This window comes from Chelmon rostratus, chromosome 1, assembly GCF_017976325.1.
Source record: "Chelmon rostratus isolate fCheRos1 chromosome 1, fCheRos1.pri, whole genome shotgun sequence".
NCBI lineage: Eukaryota > Metazoa > Chordata > Actinopteri > Chaetodontiformes > Chaetodontidae > Chelmon > Chelmon rostratus.
Window position 1 is genome coordinate 6,785,178 of NC_055658.1, and position 19,473 is coordinate 6,804,650.

At 42.5% G+C, this 19,473-nt stretch overlaps 2 protein-coding genes across 4 annotated transcripts in view; one reads left to right on the forward strand and one right to left on the reverse strand.

The window, feature by feature from the left end:
* mctp2b (multiple C2 domains, transmembrane 2b) overlaps positions 1-11,722 on the forward strand; it is a 35,509-nt gene extending 23,787 nt beyond the window's left edge. For all 3 annotated transcript variants that reach the window (XM_041940927.1, XM_041941007.1, XM_041941087.1), the window contains 7 exons: positions 335-454; positions 3,977-4,090; positions 6,758-6,799; positions 8,691-8,800; positions 9,102-9,211; positions 9,703-9,800; positions 10,721-11,722. In XM_041940927.1, the coding sequence (XP_041796861.1) occupies positions 335-454; positions 3,977-4,090; positions 6,758-6,799; positions 8,691-8,800; positions 9,102-9,211; positions 9,703-9,800; positions 10,721-10,768 (642 nt within the window). In that variant the 3' untranslated portion in view covers positions 10,769-11,722. The remainder of the gene's footprint in view (positions 1-334; positions 455-3,976; positions 4,091-6,757; positions 6,800-8,690; positions 8,801-9,101; positions 9,212-9,702; positions 9,801-10,720) is intronic.
* Positions 11,723-15,932: 4,210 nt separating this feature from the next.
* LOC121605364 (high choriolytic enzyme 1-like) lies at positions 15,933-16,718 on the reverse strand. The gene has a single exon (XM_041935286.1). It carries the CDS (start codon positions 16,716-16,718, stop codon positions 15,933-15,935), a length of 786 nt encoding a protein of 261 aa, XP_041791220.1.
* Positions 16,719-19,473: the final 2,755 nt, after the last annotated feature.

A 19,473-nucleotide genomic window follows, 5' to 3' on the forward strand; every position in this document is an offset into this window, starting at 1 on the left:
TTACTCACTAACGCCAAAATTGGCTTTCGCACTGACGACTCGGATCATAACGTCCAGGCTTTCCTTCTGTTTTAATGTTGAAAGTCTTGGTTGACAAAATCAGGTCAGATTACTGACATTTTTTTTCCCCCTGACCACAATGGCTCATTCTAAAAGATACAGTACCAGCTACTCTCATTAATTCACTAGCTGACTGGACGTTTCCTGTTTGGCTTGAATACATTTCGTACAAAATTAAACCCATACACGATGAAACCATAATTGAGAGCATGTTTATCCACATTTTAAAGATAACGACTGTTATATTTATGTGTTTTTCGTGTTTATCTTTCAGACTCTGGCCAGGAACGTGCTGCGTGTTCAGACAGTGTACAGGGCTATCATGTCGACTCTGCAGTACATCAAAAGCTGCTTCCAGTGGGAGAGCGTTCAGAGGAGCCTGCTAGCCTTCCTGGTGAAGTGCTTTAACTGCTTATCAAAACACTATCTGCATTTCCCCCTGTTTTCCCTTCGAGCTGTGGAAGACAACCGCAGTCTGGCCAGCCCCTACTTGAACTCTCCCAGTGAGAATCTTAATCAATGCGGTGTTGGGCTCAGCAGAAACGCTGGCTTGGCCCTGGCTCTGTGCTGGAGTGGCCGCTTTCAGTGCTGCGTGTCTCCTGGATGCAGAGTTAAGCCTCAGCTGGAGAGAGTAGAGTCCCAGTGGAGTCGAGATAGAGTCTATTTTTGTTCTACTTCCCTGACAACTCATTAACCCTCTGTCCAATCTGTGCTCAGTTTGATTTAGACCCCATTATGCAGACAGAAGTCCAATTAAAAGGCTCTTCAGAGATAAGGCTTATTCTCCATCCTGCCATTGTTGAATACAAGTGTTTAGCAAGTGTGAAGACAGAAACACGAGAGCAGCCTCTCAGCCTTGTCTTTAAACTGAAAAGTGGAGTAGTCGCTGATCTTTTTGACATTACTCACTCTTAGATCTAGCTCGATTGAAATGGCATACAGCAAGTTGTGCATTAACTATACAGGCAGTCAAGGTCATGGAAAGTTTCTTTTGTTTTTGCAGCTGATGTCCTGCAGATGGCACTGAAGATTTGCTCAGCATCCAAGCAATTTTTTATGAGTCGGGTAAAGAGATACTGTACGCCAGCCAATAGTACAGTTTGTTCAATTTGCTGTGAAAAATGGGACAGAGCTGTTATCTGTACAGAAGCCACTCTTTAGCTTCGAGTCGTGCATTTAGTTTTGTAATTTAGATTCAATTCAGATACGGATCACTTGGACCCACAACGTGTGTCGTCCAGGATGGGGTCAGGGGTCAGTGCGCTTTAACCAGAAACTGCTTGCAATGAAAATGTTTAAACCATAGTTAATGCACAGTACTCACAATGGAACACCACTTTTTGAAGGCAAAAGATTTTGCCTGGAGAATACCCAATCCCCCCTTAAATATATATATGTATAGTGTTAATTATTAGCGATAATGTTGTTTTGCCTGACAGTTCAGACACACACACTCAAACATAAATTATACAAGCATGAACACACTCATCCTCCCACTGCATTTCAGTGTTTGAAAGACAGTACCATCTGAACTCGTGCTTTCACACTAACGCTCCACGCCTTTTCAAGCCTCGGTGAGAAGAAACAAATGCCTGCTTAATACCGCCACATGAGAGGAATGGATCAAAGCTTCACTTACATGACAGGACAGAGTGACGAAATACCTGCAACACCTGCAGGTTGTCGGACAGCTTTGTAAAAGGTGGTGGGACTTGCTGTTTAACTTCTCTTAGTTTTTTTATGAGTGGTAATTTTTATTTTGAAATATAACATCAGTGCTGTAATCATAAAAAAAGATACAGACTAAATCCACAGAACTTCCTCAATTTCCCAAACCCAACCCAAGCAAAGAAACAAGAGGAGGCACCAGTGGCGTGCTAAGAAGTACAGAGAAAAAGAAAAAATATATAAACCAATCATTTTGAGAGAAGGTACAAACATATAACTCCCACATGGAAATCAATGTCATCGGTGTGCTTCCACCTCCTCCTTTCACTTGATAAAAGAAATAAATGTGCCCCACTCGAGGAAATATTTTTCTTTCATGTTACACATTCCTTATGACCGTCTGTCATGAGGCAACTGCTCTGAACTCTTTCACCTAGTCCTTAAAAAGAGGTTCCCGAGATGGACTCACTGTCCAAGCCTCACGCCTTCAGTGATCACGCAAGATCACACAACACCCCCTAAGATACGAAAAAACTGTGCACATGTGGCGTTAGCAACATAACAGTGAATCTCTCTTCAACATGGATGGATTTTGAGGCATGGCCACTGTGCATGCATCAGTGTACCCTCATCATTTCCTGAAAGCTACATAATCTTCGAAACAGAGTCTATAAAACCGACCTGGGATCCAGTAGGAATGATTGCACAGCTGCTGTATATAGAATTTGAGAAAAAGTCTTAATTTTGTTGTTATGCTCCACAGATATGGGAGGTGTTGCATTTGTTTCTAAGAATAATAACTCATTGATCACACTGCTCCTGTCATATATTTGCATTAAGACTAAAAGTTTAACACTGGACACAGAATAAGCACAATAACTCAGTTCAGTACACTCGATGGTTTTGCTGCTACAGCCTCACTTTGTCCGGTATGACCATTAGCTCATGGTGGCTAAAGTTTGCTAATGGTCCACTGACTTTATGATTCCTTTTCTCTTGTGCTAGTGCTACGCTGCATTTTAGCATTTAGCATTATCCCATAATTGTTACTTGTGTCCTCAGTAGCTGCTGTTCAGCAGAAGTTACAGAGTTAAAACAATGAATGGAGTAAATGATGTCAGTGATTTCTGTGCTCTTAAATTACCGCTGTGCCATGCAAACCCTTCCCCGAGCATTAGCGTGGAAATCCTGCTGCATTCTGAAAATGTGCGACCCTCCAGTTCAGTAGCCCTCCTAACATTACGTAGCCTTTCATTTTTTCTCTCTCTCTCTCTGATCTGGATTGGATTTCCAGAGCCCCTTTTGCTGTCGAAGACTGTGTAATGCCACTCAAGCTGAAATGGGCTGCAATTATCACAATCTTTATTGCCCGAGTATACATTTCCACCAAAGCGTGACTTGGCTTTCCCCCTGTCCCGGCTCTCCCAGTCATTACAAAGTCCTCACTAATAAAACATAACCCTTTCAGTGAGGAATTGGTTTCATCTCCTCTCCCAGGCCCTGTTTTGGCTTGTGATAACACAGACGAGAGCATGCTTGGCTTTTTGCACATTAAAGCTGATGGTGGTAGCGGTGGCGGTGGTGGTGGTGGGGAGGGGATCTGTCATCTTTTATGTCAGTTGGTGCCTCAGAGGAGAGTGATGTCTTTACCAGATGTTCACTTCTATTTTTATTAGCATATAAAAACCTGTAAACCCGTCCCCATGCCTTGTGGCTCGCTGCCATTTTGGCCGGCGCTGCCTCTCTGACAGGATTATTTTATAGTTCCATTTAGCCGTGCGATTGAGACATCACAAGCCATATTTCTTTATCCCCTCATCCATTTTACCTGAGCCACGCACAGGTGGAATGTGCATCACAAGCATTATGATGTTAATGACATTCACACAGGCTCCCTGCGGCTGCAGTGAATCGTGTGGTCGGCATTAATGTACACAAGATGAGAGAGGCAGAACAATTAGATGTACGTGTTTGCAGGAGGTGGATGGGGGGGTCACTCAGACCAGAGTGCTCGCCCCACACGACATGCAAAATAGCTGTATGTAGGAGGCGAGGCTTTGATAATGGCAGAGTAGCCTTTTTCAGCTTGACCAGTGCTTATGTGATCAATAGCAGATCAGATCAGCCTTTAGCTGAAGGGGATTCAGGAACTATTCAAAATGTCTTTGGATGTGAGATTGTTTTATCGTCACACCCCTCTTGTATCTGCCCTCACTGATATCTGACCTCTGTGGCCCTTTGCCTGCAGGTGTTTGTGGTGACAGTGTGGTACTGGGAGTTTTACATGCTGCCCTTCTTCCTGGTCCTGCTCATCTCGTGGAACTACCTCCAGATCCGCTCCGGCCGTGTCAGTCAGGACTTGGTGAGTCCAGACCCCCTCCGTCAGCTTCGTCCTCCTCCTTCAGCTCCAAGGCCTGCTGGCTCCTGTTCACACTCCTTTCTTTATTTTGTAGAATAAAAAAACAGCTACCTCAACCACATTTTGTTCTCATAAGTAAAAGCTGGTTTGTTTCCATAGCAACCAGCTGCACCTAGCCACACGATACATAATAATAAAATAACACATAATAAATAAGCCCAGAAAACTCACTGAATAGACTAATGCAACATATCATTAGCTAATTTGCAGTGTTTGTTCCTCACTGACGCTGCTTTCTTTTTTTGCAGCCTGTTTCTAGTTATTGTCCTGAATCCTGTCTCCTCTTCACTGTAATTGGTCTGTTGCCCTCTTTTTGTTGTGACTGGTCAAATTAGAAAAACTTTTAGGCCTTGCCTCTGAAAAGGTCACAATTCACGGTGCTTTCCTCCAGAAAAAATGATGTTGTATCTTGTCTGTGCTCTGTACAGAGCAGCAGCTGTATTTACTGAATACAGTAATGGTAGTTCAACACAGACTGTAGGTTATAGCAAATTACATAGACAGAGCACTGCTCAGACAACAATCTACTTCATTATATTCTGAAATCAGTGAGGTATGTGCTGATTTACAGCCATGTAGGGCTGCAACTAACAGTTATCTTCATTATTTTTCAGATTTCTCTGTTTTTTTTCCTTTTGTTAATTATTATTTTTTTAGATGATACAAGTCAGAAAATTGTGAAAACTGGGCACCCACTACTAAGTCTTCAAGAGCCCGAAACAGAAGGATGTTAAATTTGCAAAGATACAAAACGAAAACAAATAACTCAAATCAGTTATAAAAATAGTTGACAGTTTATTTTGTCAATCAACTAAACTAACTAAGCATTTCTACAACCATGCTAGTTACTGTATAGTATATTGCACCAAACAGCATATTGAGCCAGACCACTTAAAACTGTAGGTGGGGAACCTTTTTCCTGTCAAGGGCTGTTTGTAACATACTATTGAACACATATATCACATTAACCTCTGCAGTTGCTGGACTGCTTCTCTTCGGTGAGGCGTCTGATGTCAGATTGTTGTGGTGATGATGATGATGATGATGCTCAGTGGTTTGTGTCAGTCAGTCTTGTGCAGAACTGAGTCTTTGTAAGAGTCAGTTTTGAAAAGCGCTGCTCACAGTAGTAGGTTGTCCCAAACAGATGCAAACTTCAGGTCATGCCTCCTCAGAATGGGGAAAATCCTGAGGACCTACAAGGCTTCACAAACTCTCCTTCTAAAAGAGGTCTCAGCTTCTTAGCTGTTAGCGCGCTGACCACAAACCTGGCCTGCAGAACAGTGTCTCTGTCAGAACGTGGTCTTGCGAAAGCTGCTTGATGGGCACCCAAACTGAAAGAGCGTTAACTTTATCCAAGCACATTTGTCCTTGCGGCTCATCCAGTTCAACATGCATGTAGCTGTAATGAGTCTTGAAACTAACTTAAACTAACTTAGACACATTGACTGGCCTTTTACTTCAACAGAAATAATTATTTGTCCATTTCTCTGCATCTGCTTTTCTTTTCCTGACAGTCACAATGATGCATGTTAATGTAACAGCGACCTGCACGTTGCGTTCAGGGAAGGACCTGTTATTTTACTATTTTATTTTATTTTTGTGTTTCTCAGTTTTTATATATTTCTGAATTTCCTCGCTTACCAGACTTAACGTTTGGAGGCCTGACGTTCCCCCCGGTTTAAAATAACTGTTCCAGGTGTACACTCTACCATCATGTGACACTGAAATCATTCTCTTTGTATGACTGGTAATGGGAGAATACAATCTCTCGTACCAAATATCCAAAACTGTTCAAACTTCTCCAGAAACGAGTGTGTTGATGTATGATTCCAATACTCAAATTGGTTTTCAGGGCTTAATCTTATTGCAAAGTGCAACAAGAGACACATGAGAGCAGATTTTTTTGCCACATCACGATTCATTTTTAAACCTACAAGAACTGATTTTAGGCAATGTGATGGCAGCGGGAACAAGCAGTGGACACAACATTGGCAGAGCATCACCTTTTAAGCTGAAATGGTGAACTTGTTAGCAAACAACTTCCTGTTTACAGAGCAGTGACAGAGCAACAACATCATTCATTTGGAGTCGTGTTTCTGGCCACCAGGCCAACATAAATTAAATGTTGACTCTCCTTTTAACTCTGTTTTTGGTGTCAGCCAGCTCCTGAAAAATCATACCTCTTAACTAGTAAATGTGTGTAAATATGTTCACTAGCTAGTTGCCAACTTTGTCTGCTATTTGGTGCTGGACAGGTGGTGTAAAACAGCTGCCTGCTGTGGCTAAAACAACACTATGAGAGCAGTGAAAGTGAACCAAAGCAGTTAAGATTTGAGAACGCTCAACGGAGCTGAGATCATTCTCTGAGTTTGTCACTTTGAGCAACTTAATGTGTCCTGATGGAGACCTTCAGTTGTCTTGACTTCTGATGAAAACAGCCAACGTGGCCTGTCAGTCATCTGTCCTGCAGGGCCGAGGGCTTTTGGAGGCTGACCTCAGGATCACCACAGATCCCTGCACTTCGTCAGATGGCGACCCCAATGAGACAAAGTTTAAAACGCAGAAACTTGTGGAAACACTAGAATCTCATGTCCTTTTTTTCTTTTTCAGGACAATATGGATTTGGGGGATGAGGATGAGGATGATGAGAAGGTATGTACCTGTGGTGGAGCATCTCTATTTCTATATGCTGATGAATAGAAAAGACATTATTTTTATTTGTTGACAAAGACGATTTATGATTTATGTTGTGAAGCTTTTTGTTCAGTAATAAACCTTCTGATGCGTTTTGATGCCTGCCAACCACTAGTTGTATTTTTTTTTTGTAAACTTGTGGTTACTAAAAGACATTTGGGCTTAATAAAGACCTCACCAGCCCGTTTCCACATGTCACAACACATTCATATGCTAATAGAGGGGCGGGGGGAAAGGTTCTGCTGCATTTGGGAAAGTCCCTGAGCTTAAAACACCATACAATACCATCAATATGGAACTAATGACAGCACTTAGACATGCTTTTTCAAAGCTCATTTTGAAAGTTTGTGTCGAAAGTGTTACAATGCTTTTAGGCAATGAAATATTTCTTCGGAGTGACAGCAGTTTATTGTAGACATTTTGAATGGCTCGCATTGGCCTGGTGTAAAGTACTCTTCATACTGGCTCCAAGTGGGAACATGACCCTGAAATGGCTGAAGTGCTTTAGTGCATAATGGATATTTGCCTGAGGCGAACGTAAATTGTCTTACATGTGGTTTTTGAGACTGATAGTCACTGTGCATCTGGAATGTCCCAGGTTTGATCCCTTCTACAGCTCTTTTCCCAGGCTAGTCCCCTGAGTCTGGATGGCATCGAGCCAGCAGTCACTCACAGCGCTTCCGAGCAGAAGCAAACACTTGTACATCATAGAGATCACAAAGTGACAAAGACCGTGACTTTGGCCAGTCCGCAGTCCCCCAGTAACCACGGCTGCTATGCCACCGACCATCCTCCCAGAGCCCAGCGCCTCTCTTTAGTCCTCTAACCCTCCTTCAGTCTCCCTGTGTTTGATGTGGACATGTGGCCGAGTCTGTCTGAAGTCTGGCTCTCACTCCAGAGATTTACTCTGTTTACTTTAAGGCCATCCGTCCCTCCAGGGATCTGGACTAGTCTGAGAATGGTACCTCATCTCTTTCATAATGTGAAGTCCAGTCCCTTTATGAAGAGCTTTTACATCAAAAAGCCATTTTTAAACTTGCTCTTAAAGCATCTGCCTGCTGTGTTTCTCAGAGATATTTAGATTAAAGAATCAAACACGTGGCCTTGAGAATCTCTCAGATACGTCTGAATAGATAAAGCCATAAGAGCTCTGTTATCATATGGTTGAGCTGACGTGTTTTTGATTTTTTTTAAAGGCTATTTAGGGTACAAACCAAACTAAAATCCAAATATTTGTGATATTCAGATTGCATCTACTTCAGAATAGTTCTTTTTTAATTAATCAGTGTAATAAATCATACTTCTTATTGAAAAAAAAATTTATTGAACCTTTTATTAATCAGGAGGTATTTTCTGATGCGATACACTCATTTATAAGGGCAATGTAAAATGGTTAACACACAGCTGCATGAGAACACACACATAAAGCAAAATAAACTACATTTAAAGTAAAACTAAAGGACAAATTTGTTTTTTGCATTTTTTTTATATAACTCGTGTGATTGTTTGTACTTGTTTCACGTCCTTTTTAAACGTGTATTCAATCTGTATTATTTGGGACTGATAGTTCTTTCAGGAGTTAAGAATAATTTAATGAGCCACATGTCTGACAGTCTGTCACTAATGATTAAAGCAAGTGTCCTTTTCAACCAGCACAAACCTTTTATCAGATTCATGAAGACAGTCTTTAATTTCTTAAATGTGCACTTTTGTCAGATTTCTAATACAATCAGCTGCTGAAAATTATTTTATTTCTCCTTAAATAAAATTCCCCAACCAATACACGCCGACAAAATAAGAAATAAGCTAACCTAACACAACCTTGTTTGTGCTCTGTGTTCTGCTGTAGGAGTCAGAGAGAAGAGGGCTGATGGAGAAAATCCACATGGTCCAAGACACCATCATCACCCTTCAAAACCTGCTGGACGAGATTGCCTGTTTCGGGGAGAGGATTAAAAAGTAAGAATTAAACATCCAGCGTGGTAATTACAGCTCTCTACAGTTGAATTTTTAAATATAAAAAATCTCAATGTTTATGGCCACACTTTTAAAATTATTATTAATTATAATTCTGGAATATTTTAACAGTATTTTAGTTGTTGTTGTCTTGTAGTTATCCAGTGCAAAAGAAAAAGAGGAGCATTAGAGGGGCCTCAGTGACATTTTACTGCTGTTTTTTATGTAACTTCACTAAACGGATCTGGAACAGAAGTTCCTCCTCAGCACTGACCTCCTGATGTTTATGATCTGAATTTTCCAGCACTTTCAACTGGTCGGTGCCGTTCCTGTCCAGCCTGGCTTTACTGATCTTTGCCATCGTAACAATCATTACATACTACATTCCTGTGCGCTACATCGTTTTAATATGGGGTGAGTCTGAAACACTGTTTATCATCTCACCTGTTTTGTGTTTGTCTGCCTCCATTTTAGCTAAATGCCTCATCACCCCCTGTAATCCCTGCCCACCGTCTATTCTATTTTTATTACTTTCCCAAGCATCTTTCTGCTATCCATGAGATTTACAAGGTCACAGGAGTATTTGCTCCCATATTTCCTGGCCGATCAGACTTCCTCCCCTTTATCTGCTCAACATCAGCTGCTTATAATGTTAGCGATGTATGAATTGAAGCATATCCTATTGTTAAAAGTAAGATGCTGGTAAGATTACAGTCTGAATGACCAGGAACTCTTCCAGCCGAAAAAGTGAAAGAAAAACAATATACTGTACATAATGTAGTACTCCAGGCAATATTGCCTGGACAGCATGTGTCTCCTCTGCAGGTATTTGTTTGTGTGGAAACAAAGAGCGCAGCCACAAGAGACTTCTGTTAATGATATGTTGGTGTGAATTTCTGTTTTAGGTATCAATAAATTCACCAAGAAATTACGGAACCCGTACAGCATTGACAACAATGAAGTGCTTGATTTCCTGACGAGGGTGCCTTCAGATGTGCAGAAGGTAAGCCCCGCTGGATCAGCCGGCCAGGAAGCCCAAAATCCCAGAGCCCGCTAGCTTTGCATTTCACTAAAACAACTCCCAGGCATTCACCACTCTTGTCTGTATAATTAGCTTCATCTGTATAATTATGTAGCCCAGTATAATTTCTGTTGTGTTTTGGTCATGATACATCCCTGGTGGAGGTCTGCTGCTTAGTAGCTTTGCAGCGCAGGCTGTTCCCAGGCTGAGACAGGAGACGCTGCTGGTGTCTCCTGTATGAACTCACCAGCCTCAGCAAGAGCAGAATATCAGCCCGCACGCTGCAGCTCCTCCAACTCACATCAGCCAAAATGAGCCAAAAAGAGCCAAAATAAGTTAGTACGTTTAGCTGGTTTTGTAGAATAATTTACATCAATTTACTAAGAGTGAAAATCAGCACACTTTTTCAGCAAAAATCATCATCAAAATTGCAGGATTTTTGCATTGAAAATGGCTACCTCCAGCAGACAGCAGACAGGCGTTTTTAAGTGCAGACTATTCTCAAGAAATGTTTGGCTTTTCTTTTTTCTGTCTCTCCTCCTCTGTGTGTTCTGCTGTGCTGACCTCTCTTCTTCCTTTATTCCCTCTCTCCTCTCTGTCTTCTCTCTCTCCTCCTCACCCTCTGTCTCTGCCCTTTTCTCTTTAAGCTGTTTGACCCCATTTGCCTCCTCCCTCTCCTTCTTCAATGCCCTTGGGCCTCTGGGTTTAGTGGCAGTGACTCTGTGTGGTTTCTCCGCTGACCGCTGTTATTCTGTCTATACAATGACGGTGGTCATCCTGCTCACTGGCGGCAGGACTTTGTCATACACGCGCCCGGGTCTTATTTGATTTTCAATAGTGTTTGAACATAAAGTAATGCATCAGTGGTAAATGGACTAATAGCTGGTTCTTCCTTCGTGCAGGTGCAGTACAGTGAGATGAAAGGCAGCAGGAAGAAGAAAACCTCGTAGAATGTAGGACGGTCTGTAAACGGGACCTGATGCTGCTGTTTGTGGACTTCCCGCCTAAAAACAGTTTCCTGATGATCAGCAGAATCTCAGCTTTTGTCCGTTTTGGGATGCGTGGTCGGTTTGAATCGGCTGTGTCGATACACAGCTCAGCACCATGCAATTCAACCCGCACCTAAAGACCGTTCAGCCAAAGAAGTCCATACTGAGGACCCTGCAAATACTACTTTACCACGTTTTTACAATTTTTAAAAAATATAATTTCCAAAGATTGTAGGTGTTTTATTGTATGTACAGTTTATTCTTTAAGATAATCAATTAGAAGCTGCTTTATTTTTTATTCCTGGCCCCAGATTCTGTCAGCTAAAAAAATATTTTTTATTATACCGAATGTAGACATATGTTTGGTATTTATGTGTATATTTTTACATAATTGACATTGACAGATGTAAAGACTTTAATTGAAAAATGGATTATCCATCATTTGAAAAAAATGGCTAACTTTAAAAAGTATGAGTTGTCATAAGGAGTTTTTGTAGAAAATTGTTGTATTTTTATGTACAAGGTTTTTAATATAAATGATTAATGTTTATATTACAATTAATGGAGCCTTTCATATGTCCATATACAGCAACATATCAAAAAATCAAAGCAAATATAATGCATGATATCCCTTTGTTTCTTACATTTAACTTTTAAATGATCAAGAGCTACATGCATAGAGTATTGACTTATTCCTTGTACGTCAATATGACCATATGGATTCATTTTTACATACTAAGATAAGTGCCTAAATTTTATAGAGGATGCACTGTGCTATATGTTGTATTTGAGTCTTTACTAATGAGTGGAAGGGGGCCAGATCTGTACTCATAACTTTATTTATTAATGACAATCACAGATGAAGACTTTGTGTCTCTCATTTCTATCAGAAATAAATGCACACAATCTCAGTTATATGTTCTGCCTGTCTGTCTCAGCTCTGTGCTGTGTCTCCTTGAATTCCCCTGCACGCCATATTCATCCTCTCCGTGCTCCTGTGCTGCAGGATTGTGGGCGTCTAACAGCACGGTTTCTGGGCCCCCTCTTCATTAGGCTTTCATGAAGCGAGGCGAGGCTGTGTGAGACCTCGCTGGCACCCGGGCTCCCCACTGTGTGGATGGCCCTTGGGCGACGCCACGAGCGCGAGAACCTCGGCGACCTCCTCTCAGCTGCTGTGACGAGATGCCTGCAGCCAGCATCCTATCAAGCACAGCAGCCAGACAAACCTCCGGTACCGGGCTACGCACCGCTCAGGAGCAGGAATTTAAAACCAGCCACAAGCAACAACAGCCGCACCAATTTAGGGATTGGAGAATTGAAGTAGTTAAGATGTTGGCGTTCAGAGTAATACCCTGGGATTTATGGCTTTTAAGTCAGAGCGCGTGGGTTCACAGTCAGCAGCCTCTTAAATGAGAAACGAGTAAAGTTAGAGGAAAACTGCTCTCATGAAATGCAAGAAGAATCCCATAATTTCTGCATCAAATGTGATGCAAATGTATTGCATAGAAAATATTTGCTGATTGAACTGATTAAATACTGAAGATGTCAGCATTTTTAGTAAATTTGGTGTCTATTAACTCTGGATTGTTTGAGAAATACATGAAATAACACTCCTGGAGAAACAAACAATATCCTTTTTGCACGGCTCATTGCAATATAAACGTAATATCCTACACAATGCTACACTATAGAAGGTAATTTGATGATTTGTCCAATTGTCTTGAGGGCAGAGGATGTGGAGAATGTGGCAGACGCTGACCTGTATATCTCCATCTAGTTATAATGTTGACTTAGGTATCAATATTAATAACCCGCTGTCAAGGACACTAGAAGGACATCTCAATTTGACACTTATAGGCTCAGCATGAATATGTATAGGCAGCGAGACGCTTCAGAATTACCAAGTAAAATCACGCTTCACACGTGGGGACTAATGTGATGTGGCACATGCATTCTGATGAGCCCCAAATACCGAGGCTGATCGGTCTCAAAAGACTTGTTATAACTCAATATCAGACCTGAGAATGGTCAGCTGTGTCTGAGAGTGTGTGTGCGTGTGTATGTGTGCAGACAGAGGCACTGCATAGAAAGCTCTGAAGAGGGTGTGAATGTCCATTATTATCCATCAACAGTCTTTATTAAGTAGTTAATAACTACATCCAGCATGGACCGTGTGTGTGTGTGTGTGTGGGTGGGTGGAGGCGGGATGGAGGGGTCTAATAGGCAACATAGTGTTTTACTGGTTCCCAACATAAAACATTGCCAGTGAGCAAACTGCAGAGCAGCAGGAAGCTGTTTTCACACTGACAGCGAGCCTGCTTGGTTTGTTTGTGGCTCACTTTGTCTCTACTTCTAAGGCACTTCACTTTCAAGCTCTGGATGCTGTCGGAAACTTTATGGGCACTGAAAGTATAATTATATACAAGCATTAATTTTAAGGAAAAACGGGCACGGAGCATTGAAGCGCAAATATGGTCAACCATCTTACTGAAAGCTGATTGGTTCCAATCAACACACTGTTGGGACGACGTTGAGCAGCACAGTCAGGCTTAGTTGTTCACCGAACGTTAGGATCATACATGTTCATTCATTCTGTTTCCAAACATCAGCTGTCATCATGCGAGTTGTATAATTATCATCACATCGTTCTGATAATGAGAATCATTATCATCACCATCATTGCTGTTAACCTCTCCCTAGCAACAAAATGTGTTTTAATAAAGTAGCTTTTCAGACTGCTGGGCTGGAATGAGTGTGATCTCCTTCTCTAACTCTCCGCGGAATGACAGGGAATTAGAATATTTCTAGAATAAATGTCTGACTTTTCCTTTAATTTAGCCACCTAATGTTTGGTCTGCTGTCCTACAGCAGAGATGTTTCAGCTCATCTCTGAGCAATCATTCTGTCAAAGGTTTCCACTTTTGAAAATTCTTATAATTGCTTCATCCCTTGTTCAGCAATCACTGCTTTCAGTAATGAGCTTGATTTTGACCATGTGGGCAGTTCACCTGCCCCCCACCACTCCCCATGGTGTTGACAATCCTTCAGGGAGTCTGGGTGCAGGTAAATCACAGGCACAGCGTGTACGAGCTGGGCTGCTGCCCAGAGGCTGTGGGGCGACTGTGTTGTTCCAGAGCAGGCCAGCATCAAAGCCCTCGATCCACAAGAGCCCGAGGCTACGAGCAGCCCACAGCGCTGATTGACGGAGGAGGTGCAGAATGATTTTGTGAGAGACCAACACACTGATATTAAGTTGGCCTTTTGTTGGTGTCTTTTTTGAATATATCTGCAGAATGTGGTAAAAAATCTGTAGAATGACGTGGTTGTAAAAAAAAAAGAAGAAAAAGTTAAATACGTTGGCTGTTGATTTATCTTAAAGGACAAGACCAGCAAAAATGTTTCGTTTGGTTACTGTCAACAAATCCCCTGAAAATACCGAAGCCGTCTCTCAGCCCTGTTGGAGCTCCCCATGCAGCCTGTGTGTGGCACTCAGCCACAAACTTATTCCTTCCTTCTAACAATATACATTTTTGAAAACTGGTTTAACAATATATAGTTTCAGCTTCTGAAAACGCTAAATAATTTCCTGAAAGAGGTGGGCTGGGTAATTTCTGGCAAGTTGGAGAGTATTTTCAGCTGTGGGTAATTACGCCTGTTGGTCCTCTAGTGCAGAGGCTCCTAAGCAAATGCATTCAGTGCACATAAAAATCATATATATATATATTAATTCTTATTCATTATAACTGTCAGTGTTTTGGTTTGGTTAAGTCAGTTGAATTCAGCCACCACTTACTGCAGCTGAAACATGACGTTTCAGCCATTGATTTGTTGCTGTCAGATATTTCAACCATCTATCTTTGGCTCACTATTTAAGCACATAGCCATTGCTTTTAGCAACTGTTTCAGCTTCTCTGCTTGCTAATAGCTTTCACACACTTCTGCAATATGTGATGTTAAGGTGCTATAGCTGACACTATTACACACTACTATGACTAACTTCATTTCTTCCCACAAACCCCCTGGCAAATGCAGAAGTACCCTCTTGGGTACAGGTAGCCCTGTTGGGAATCACTGATCTAGTATTCACGGCAGCAGGACGGCAGATGTGGGATTGGCTTAAAATAAACGTCAGTGTCCATGTTCAAGGAGCCCAGCACAACTGTGGCTCACTGATGTGTTTTTATTAGATTATGAATAACAATGGAGGTCTATGACTCAGAAGAATGAGCTACATAAGGTTACCATACTCAGACAATAGCTGTCGGTAGGATCAATTCATTGTTGGTTTTGTGCCTCTTTACGGGATCTGTTGACAATTAGAAAACAAATAGAATAGTTCCAGACTTGTCCTTTAAATGAAAACCTGGAGAGAAGACGAGAGGTTTTATTTTGTACATCAGAGCTTAAATTGTATTGCGTACAGTATCAAGGGTTTCACACCTCCATTGACATAATCCTGTATTCTGCTGTCTGCTTATTACAGAATGTTCTACCAGAAACATTACGGACAGAAATGCACACCCTGACAATGTTAAACAGTGGGCTACTTTTATATGCAACTTGAAAGTTCTATTTGCATAATCAGCTATATAAATTTACCTGAGGATTATTGTCCCTCGTCATTATGAATTTCAGACTGCTGCTCATGGCGAGCATTTTCCAGCCTTGCTCTACATGTGTTGCACCTTTTGAGGATAATTCAGTCACAGAATATGGTTGACACGATGGCAGCTTCTTTACACATTTATTAATGTACAAGATGTTTTCATATGCTAACAGTTAACTTTAATTACAGGAATAATGCAGCATTCAAGACTGACGTATTCCAGCACAGTGGGGGTACGGACTGTTGGACTTTCTACGAAATGGTGTTTTTAATTAATTCATACAGAGTTGCAAGCATATTATGATCAATATATATCATTAGTAATAATGACTATATTGTAATTGATTGTTTTACATTAAAAGGTTCATCTGAATCGGTGTTGTGCACAAGAATATTGAGTGTTTGGTCTTAGCTCTGATGTCAACATAAACATTGATGAAATTCGTCTAGGTTTCAACAACGTTTCAACTTTTTTTCAACGTCGAAATGTTTGCTGGGTTTAGATCAGAAGCAGTGTAATTAACAGCCGTAGAGCATGTTAATCCTCATGATGTCCCAGTAGGACATGCCCTGCCTCTGGCCGATCTGGACGTTGGGGTCGGGGATGGGGGTGATGGAGTCCATCCCGTACTGGATGGAGAAGGCCGTTCTTCCATAGTGCATGATGGAGGAGTAGTCGTAGGGAGTGTTGAGGTTGTTGGTGGACTGCTTGTAGAAGTTGTAGGCCATCTGCGGGTCGATGTTCTCCCAGTTGATCTTGACGTAGTAGTCGCGGTCGCTTCTGGTCTGTTCGTGCTGGAAGCCCAGAGCGTGGTTGATCTCGTGCTGGATGATGCCGTGGTAGAGGCAGCCCTGCCTGTTGAGAGAGAGCACCTGTCTGCCTCCCGTTCTCCCCAGAGCGGAGAAACATCCCACTTTGTTCTCGATGCTGATGTAGTCGTACTCGTTCTGACGGGGGACGAAGCGGAGGCAGGTGCTGCTGTGGAAGGCCTGCATGGCGTAGTCGATCTTCTGCCTCTCCCAGCCGCTGAACTCGCTGCTCACGGTGAAGGGGATCATCACCAAGCCGTTGGAAGCTTTCCTCCACAGGCAGTTCTGGGACCAGCACATCATGGCGTTTCTGGTTCTGGGAGCCAGCAGGTCTCCTTCCAGCAGGATCTCATCGGTGGCGTTGTTGGAGGTCAGAATCCTGGTGGTGATGTCCACGGCGTCCGGGACTTCTTCTCGGCCTCCTTCCTCCTGGAGAGGATGTGCCTGACAGAGGCCGAGCAGGAGCAGCAGCAGCAGGCTGACAGAAGGAGTCATCTTCAGGGTCGGTCTGGAGGCTGTGGAGCTTCTGTGGAGAGCTGCTGTGGAGAGACTCCGTGAAGCTTGATGTCTGACTCGGTTCAGTCCAGGGTCTTTATACTCTCCTCTACAGGTGTGTCTCCAGGAGGATTATGGGTAGGGGTCCACACTGCCAGACCTAAATAAACATGTGAAGGGAGGACTCCACAGACAAACCTACTTTTTAAACATAGGATCTAATTCCCCAAAAGTCTCTGTCTATTTGTCCTTTGTGTGCCACATTGCTCCTCAGATACATCAAGCTCAGCTGTTTTTATTGTTCTTTGATTTACAAATGGCTTTTTAGCAACCTTTACCAAAGAATATATGTACAATTAAATTTGTGTGACCCAAATACTGTATCTTCACTCTCTGATGACCTGTGTAAGTGAAATCCCCTGTGTGTCTTTTATGACAAGCTGTGGAAGTTGCAGCAATATCTGCGTGTCCCTTTGTGAGGATGATAGACGGCCTATTGAAACTCTTGCATATGTAGAGGATGTTAATAGGTTCCTGTGGGACATGTTGCTGTGGCCGTGCCCGAGACGGCTCTGCAGTCAAAAAGAGAGAGAAAAGAATACTAAACTGTATGAAACAGTCCAAGCTATTGTAGAAAACCATCATGGCTGTCTGTCCATCAGGGACACTCAGAAGGCACGCCAGTAATGTTTGTTTACTGATGCATGCATGCTAATTTATGATGTATTTTCACTGAATTTGTTTACTCTTAGTTTGCTGCATCTAGATGCACCTTTCATTTTTCTAGTTTTCTACTTCTCTCCATGCTTTCTTCATCTAAAAATGAAAAGTCAAAGTCAAATAAATGATTTTTCATCTTAGTTTGGATATTCCAGCCCTTGAAAACAGCTTCATTCTGTAATATATTCTCAAACACAATGAGATATTGTTGTTTATTGGTGTTTAACCATGAATCCGGGATGTGATATGTCCTCTTTTCTCGTGAAAATATGGACTCTAATTTGTTCAATTTAATTATCACATATAAACCTACTACACCTCCCTTGAATCCTGGCCTCATATAAAGTGTAAAGATGAATTGTGAAAAGAATGTGTGTTTTCTCTCAAATGCCCCCCCAGCCCCAAAACCCCTCTCCCCCCTCAATCTCATCAGCCACCGTGATTAAGGTTTGGCATTGGGGATTGTGCTGTCTTTTTGGAGAGATATTTCAGCTGCATTTCTGACACTCTGAAAGGAGAGGAAGATAAAGGAGGCGTCGGGGAAAAAACTCCTTCCCGTTGTGTGAGTCCTAGAGAGGGCCTTGAACCCTGCCATTCACGCCTTTCTCTCCATCAGCTGAGTCTAATTGCCAGAGAGGACAGGAGACCCCAGGCCCGATCGTTCCTTATCCTCTTTAGCGCTTTCAGGCGAGTGAAAGGCGAGCTTCTGCTTTTGATCTTTTCTCTGATTCGCTTTTTCTTCTCTGTCATCCCTACCATCCTCTCCTCAGGAGTGACACCAGCTCCTTTCACTGCCTGCCCCCGTCTCCATCTGCCCAAAATAATGACCAAGGCCCAGGCATTATTAAACAGAGGTGGAGAAGGGAGGTCAGCACTGGGAGAGGGAGCGGGAGGTCTGGATGAGGACTCCAAACTCGTCTAAGGAGGGGTGCCCCTATTCCAAATCTACTCCGTAGCCTCTCTGTGTTCCCCTAGATTCATCCCTTACAGTTTTCATGGCCTTAGCCTGGAGAAAGCCCATTCTTTAATAGACCTTGGACGTGAAGGCTCGTCCTTTCCCAGAGACGCTGCTACAATAAGACCCCAGGCTGCTTGAGACAATGGGGCCTGTGTGATCTCTCAGCCAGACTCAGGATGAGACGATGCCTTGCTTGCCAGTCCCATGGGAGGGTAGACCCAGTGGTCATTGTTGACAGCTAATGGACAGCATCTTTCCACTGGCAGGCCCCCCTGCAGACTGTGTCATTTTAGGTTGCTTAATAACAACACTCAGGCCGGACCGACCGAGGAATTCTATCAAGAACAGCAGTTTGTTTGCAGATGAAAATCATTCCCCTCACAAATCTCAAAAGCTAACACTGGGGGGTGATTGGATGAATGCAGCCGACGAGCAAAGACAGCATTCAGTGGGGGAAATTCAATATATCTCATGAAAAGAGAAAGTGGTCATATGCCTGAAAAGACCAGTATTAGAATCACTTCATTCAACTTGAACAATAAAAGTACAGGCACTTGTTTTTCTTAAGCCGCAGCAGAGACATACTGACAACTAATAATAGAGCCATACATGCTGACATACAAGGTGCAGAACAATGCGAGACATGAGGAAGAAAAGACTCTACATATCACTCTTATCACTCTACAATTACATGTTCAGCACTTATAGCAGTTGTAAATGCAGACCTCGTGTTTGGCAGGAGTCAGATCGATGTTAGAGACAGCTGAACAGCTGCTCCTCTCTTGGCTGCCATGGGGATGAAGAACAGGCTGTCCCGGTGAATGTGCATATACTACATCTATACGAGACGGATATTCACTCGTGTGCATTTCGCATTCTTTTCATACATGTGTATAAGGATCGTCGCAGTACAAGTGCACTTTCAATGCTATAGAAGCAAGTGTGAGGGACATAAACAGTACATCGTTGTCCTTGGGGCACTTTTCAGACTGTTCATCAGTAACTGAGGGGTTGTGGTCTGAAAAGGACACACAACAAGTCTGAAGAGAAAATATGTGGCCTCATTTTTGTTCTATG

What these genes read in the sequence shown, in the direction of transcription:
- LOC121605364 (XM_041935286.1), bottom strand. Translation starts at nt 16,718, where the DNA reads ATGACTCCTTCTGTCAGCCTGCTGCTGCTGCTCCTGCTCGGCCTCTGT.